At 43.0% G+C, this 6000-nt stretch overlaps 1 protein-coding gene across 1 annotated transcript in view; it reads right to left on the minus strand.

Moving 5' to 3' along the window:
• LOC122941984 (fer-1-like protein 4) overlaps positions 1–5534 on the minus strand; it is a 196319-nt gene extending 190785 nt beyond the window's left edge. Inside the window, 1 exon segment of the mRNA XM_044299480.1 lies at positions 5456–5534. Within this exon segment, the coding sequence (XP_044155415.1) occupies positions 5456–5534 (79 nt within the window).
• Positions 5535–6000: the final 466 nt, after the last annotated feature.

Consider the following 6000-nt stretch of genomic DNA (forward strand, 5'->3'; position numbering starts at 1 on the left):
GAAAATAAATAAATTCCGGATCCGTTTTTCTGGATGACACCAGAGAGACAAATCCGGTATTTCAATGCATTTGTCAGACGGATCCACATCCGGATCCGTCTGAAAAATGCCATCCATTTGCGTCCGGATTGCGACGGAACTGCCTGCCGGAATCCTCTGACGCAAGTGTGAAAGTACCCTAAGGGAGTTACAATAAGAAATGTTCAAAGAACAAGAAAAAAAATTCCAAAACCTTTATATGTCTAATAACATAAAAGGCTATGTCTTCACAATGATTTTGGTTGAGCAACCTCAATATTTTCCGATATGGGAAAGTCTTGTGTTATTTTCAATGATTTCGAGAATTTCAAGAATTAATTTTTTTCTCTATAGGAAAACATTGTGGTTGCATGCAAAGTAAAGTCTCCATGAAGCCCTCGCCTAAGGGCAATATCACATGAGCATATTCAGTTGGGGAAACCGCACTCCATGTGACAGCATTATTTTCCGGGCTGACACTGCTCCTGTGACACAAACTGTGGCTGCACTGTATTGTACTCATGACATTATGTGAGTACAGTTCAGTAGATCCAAGGTTTGGCAGGAATAATTGTAATGCTGTGAGTTTGTGTCACAGGAGAAGAGTTCAGCCAGGGAAATACTGCTGTCACATGGAGCGCGTTTCCCGCTCTGAATACGCTCAGGCGAAATTGTCCTAAAGCAAGTTGGATAGACTGAAGCACTATAGCGGCCAAAACAAGATTTTTTTCTTTACCCCTTTTGTCTTACAGAATTACAACACCCCATGTAAACAGATTTGGGAGGGGGTATGGGTTAAGCTACTTATTAAATATATTTGTCACCAAGTGTAATGTAATACTGAAACTATACAACCTGATGAGGTCATATGCTCAGGAAGTGGACATAGATCTGCGTCAAATTTCTAATAGGGCAACAGAACTGCCTCCTGGAATCCTCTGCCACAAGTGTGAAAGTACTCTAAGACTAAAGCTAAACTCAGAATCCTGTCACCTAAGAGCAGTGCATTATGGGAGCCGAGATGGCTTTCACATAGTTAGCACTCATATTTCTGATGGTGGAGTAAAGTTAATCTGATATTCGTAGTACTGGCCTGAGATCAGCCAGCGTACATGTAACTAGGATTAATACGCCATTGTTTACAACGCAGTCTGAGGAAATGCAGTCTGTGTGATGGTTGCATTTACCGGATCAACCATGGCCCACCTGACCCAAACTCACTGCATCGTAGTGATGTGTGACATAGTCAGTTCCAGCCAGACTGCGGTTCTACTGTGTCATACTGAAATTATGCTGATAATTGGGGTCAGAGGACCCATGGTTGGTCCGTGAAATGTGGCTGTCACGTGGACCGCACATACTCATGTGAAACTGATCTTAAAGGGGTATTCCTATCTCAGACAATGGGGGGCATATCGCTAGGATATGCCCTCATTGTCTCATAGGTGCAGGTCCCACCGCTGGGACCCGCACCTATCTTGCAAACTGAACCGGAAAAGTGAAGGGGGGCGCACTGCGCATGCGCGGCCACTCTCCATTAATTTCTATGGGCTGCCAAAAATAGCCGAGCACTGGCTCGGCTATTTCCGTCAGCCCCATTGAAGTGAATTGAAGCGGTGGCCATGCAAATGTGGTGAGCCCTCCGTCACTTTGCCGGCTCAATTTAGGAGATCCTAACGATATGCCCCCATTGTCTGAGATAGGAATACCCCTTTAAATCGTACATGGTTTTTATTTGGAGGCACATGCCTCTTAATAAATTTTGGTTATCTTTGACTTTAAACTTATGCTGGCTATGATTTGTGCTGTAAACGCGTCAATTTGGTCATTTGACAGTAAACCTGTCAGTTCACATGAGGCTCCACCTACTCCTGCTAAACCACGCCCCCTTTCCCAGTATCAAGAGGCATAAATTATAGACAAATAAGGCATGTGACCATATGTATATCCAAACTTGAATTATATATGCGTATGTGCATGACAACAAGTTTTTATTTACTGCCCAGGTCTAGACAGTAGATGGAGGCTACAGGGGACCAAACGCCTTTTCTTGTAGGCCAGCCATAGGCATTAGTCCTCTGTACAGAATTTTAAAAGCCGCAATGTATGGGAATGTAGAAAAAGACATGAAATTGCATGAAAGAACAGTGTGAAATTATTAAACTTTTCCTCTGTGTCTACGTCTACGTTTCGGAAATCTGGCTGTCTGATTCGGCGCAAATGCCGACTGCAAGCCAAACAAAAAAAACATTGCATGCAACGGTTTTTGTCCAGCCAAAGCCCGGCATTTATGTCGGAAATCGGCCAGATCACTGTTGGACCTCATTACAGTTATTGGGAATCTGGGGGAGAAGTGGCGGATCCGGCAACACCACATCCTGGCAGGCTGTTGAAAACCCGGCTAATGCACCGTTTGTCATCCGCGTCCGTGATCCGTGGTTCCAGTCCGTCAAAAAAATATAACCTGTCCTATTTTTTTCACGGAAAACGGTTCGCGGACCCATTCAAGTCAATGGGACTGTGAAAAAACGCGGAGGCACACAAGATTGTCGTCCGCGTCTGTTTTTTTTCCTATCATTTGCATGGCATACTTGACTTAGACTTTTTTTTTTTTTACTTTCCTTCATATCTGGTGATCCGCCAAAAATAAAGGAAGACACACGGAAACAAAAACGGAAATGGATCACGGAACAACGGAACCCCATTTTGCGGAACGGAACACGGCAACGGTCGTGTGCATGAGGCCGTATACAAACAGACCTACAAAATCACCTTTCTTTAGTTCATTGGGATAATATGTTAATTGGGCTACCGTCATATCTGTTAGACATGAAGTGATACCGTATGAGCATTAATCAAAAGGGCACAACGCCAACTTGTTACCCATGTTTACTGTAAGGCCTTATTCACGTGTCTGTGTCCGTAGTACGTCTGTGACGGCATGGTTCGTGTTTCGTCCATGACACTGTCCGTGACCCATCCACATTGGATCCATGGTTCCATGGTTTTCATTCCAAAGGTCATCCATGTTTCATGGACAGTTCTAGGCTGAAAATTGGTTTGCCAGAGCATCTTCTAGCAACGATCCATGAAACAGGGACTAAATACTAATGGCACCCGTGTTCTGTCCCTTGTGACGGATCCGTAATTATGGACAAAACAGGAAATGCTTCTGTGGTGTCACCGTGGACCCACGTGTGGAAAAGCATTGATGTGTCAACACACAGATTAAAGTCAATAGGGCAGAGTTATCGTAGCATATGGCATGAAAAAGTCGGAAACCGCATGTTTGTGAGTTTTTAAACAGCGCTTGCGCAAAAAAGTTCTGTTTCTCTGCTGGTCTCGCTACTTTTTTCCCTGATAATGGGACACGAGGAGGTAGGTGATGGGGACGGTGACCCCACCACATTTGTCATCTTCTACACCATATATCTGGTACAGAAGAACACTGGAGTTTTCTCCAGTCAGGGGCTGGTGTAGATTTCAGTTTAGGCACACGGACTGCCGGATGCTGCACCTAATGTATGATGAGATGTATGCCTCATCGTAAATCAGGCGCAGCATCGGCCAGCGCATCTGGTTATCATAGCCCAGCATACTCCACCAGGCTATGATAAATCTGCCCCAATGGCTACATGAAGAGACAGCTGACAACTGTGAAAGAGGCCTAAGGGAGTTTAATCCTCTAAGCCGTGCAGTTAGGCACAGATCATGCACATCCGCAGTCATTAGTTTTCACTTGCAGTAAATTTACTAGGAAATCTTCAGGTACTAGGGCGGGGTAACCATGTAGATAACGCATTCATTCATGTAAATGTCATATGGGCTATCTATTCAGAAATGTGAATATTGTTACGTATCAGACAATGGAAAGATTTCCCATCAGACAAGGAGGTGACATACAGTATAAGGCCTCTTTCACACTACAGTATGTTGAATTCAGTGTTTTGCGTTCCGTTTTTCACGGATCCGTTGTTCCCTTTTTTGCTTCCGTTGTGGTTCAGTTTCCGTTCCGTTGTTCCGTTCCGTTTTTCCGTATGGCAAATACAGTATACAGTAATTTCATATAAAAAATTGGGCTGGGCATAACATTTTCAATAGATGGTTCCGCAAAAAACGGAACGGAAACGGAAGACATACGGATGCATTTCCGTATGTGTTCCGTTTTTTTTGCGGACCCATTGACTTGAATGGAGCCACGGACTGTGATTTGCAGCCAAATATAGGACATGTTCTATCTTTTCAACGGAACGGAAAAACGGAAATACGGAAACGGAATGCATACGGAACACATTCCGTTTTTTTGCGGAACCATTGAAATGAATGGTTCCGTATACGGACCGTATACGGAACGCAAAAAACGGACCGTATACGGAACGCAAAAAACTGTAGTGTGAAAGAGGCCTAAGGCCTCATGCACACGAACGTTGTTTGGGTCTGCATGGCGGCTCGGATGCGGACCCATTCACTTCAATGGGGCCGCAAAAGATGCGGACAGCACTTTGTGTGCTGTCCGCGTCCGTGGCTCTGTTCCGCAGCCCCGCTAAAAAAATGTAACATGTCCTATTCTTGTCCAATTGCTTATCCAATTAAACCATACACGCGAATCATTCAGATGGTAGGAAAAACATTTATTTTGCACTGCAATGCATGGAAAATTATGTGTAAGGGCTCATGCACACAGCATCATTTACACATTTATGTAAATATTTCTGGAAGTACTCAGAAATGGAAATATACAAGATAAAGGAGAAATCATGGGGGCAGATTTTTTTGTTTCCTTTTTTAATAAACGGACATTACTGTCAGCCTCGCCCCAGCCTTTAAGGACATATTCGCAACCCATAAAGTAATGGAATATCATTAGGATATGGCATCACTTCAGAATCGGTGTGAGTCCAGCCTCTGGGATCTTCACTGATGCAGCCCCTACACAGTCTTTCTGTGCCCAGCGGCACCCTTACCACGGCGGATTGCAGCACTGCTACAATAAAGTAAAGGAAAAATGTTGAAGGGGCCACAATGATGACTCAGTGCTGGGACCCCTTTATTTTGATGATTAGTAGGGTCCCAGAAATCAGATGGCACATCCTAGCTATTTAGCCATTACACTAGAAGATGGCAATGCCCCTTTAAATGTCTGCTAATAGGGAGAGAAGACTGCAATTAACTCTTACAACACCATAAATATTTCATTAATTAGATTGGAAATTATTTAATTTTAGGCGCAGACTCCATATTTTGGAAACTAGATGAATAAAAATCTACTACTGGGTTGTTTTCTTGTCAAAATGTCTTGTTTCATCCTTGATAAGACTTTATATCTTATTTATAAAAACAAAAATGTGCATGAATTTTGTAATATGAACTAAAATAATGAATGGAAATCTAGGTACGATTAAATGAGACACATATGAAGTGTAGAGCTGGGACTTACCTCTAAAGGTCATGGTTGCTTGTCTCTCATGTTGGCCTGGGAGATTGGTCACCCTCTTGAGGCTGACGCTTAGGGCCATGGTACCCCAGATAAGGTTTTAACATATAAAGTTCCACAATGTCATTTATGGTGGGATCATTCCAGCATTGAGGGGTATAGTGTACACCTGCTCCAAGTAACAGCTCTGTCCTCCCACCCCAAGCAGCTATGTCTTGGTCTCATACTGGCTCTGCAAGTTCCTCTTAACTCTCTATCTCTATTCCTCTTAACACCTCCTCAAATTGTATTGTTAAGTACACAGATCCACAAGGAGTCTTATCACTTTGTTGCAAGCTATTTATACATCAGTATGTGAATTCCCCTTTTCTCAAATTCTTGTGCATCGTCTTGTCTTTAATTTGTAATTTTTTTGAATTCTAGAATATAAAAGTTATACATTTATTAGAATGAATGGAGAATAATGAAGGATGCCATATCATGTATTTTTGGCTGTAAATTCAAAGTCTAGACCAGGGGACTAAACAGGAGAGGAAGCCTCCATGCTG

This window comes from Bufo gargarizans, chromosome 6, assembly GCF_014858855.1.
Source record: "Bufo gargarizans isolate SCDJY-AF-19 chromosome 6, ASM1485885v1, whole genome shotgun sequence".
Taxonomy (NCBI): domain Eukaryota; kingdom Metazoa; phylum Chordata; class Amphibia; order Anura; family Bufonidae; genus Bufo; species Bufo gargarizans.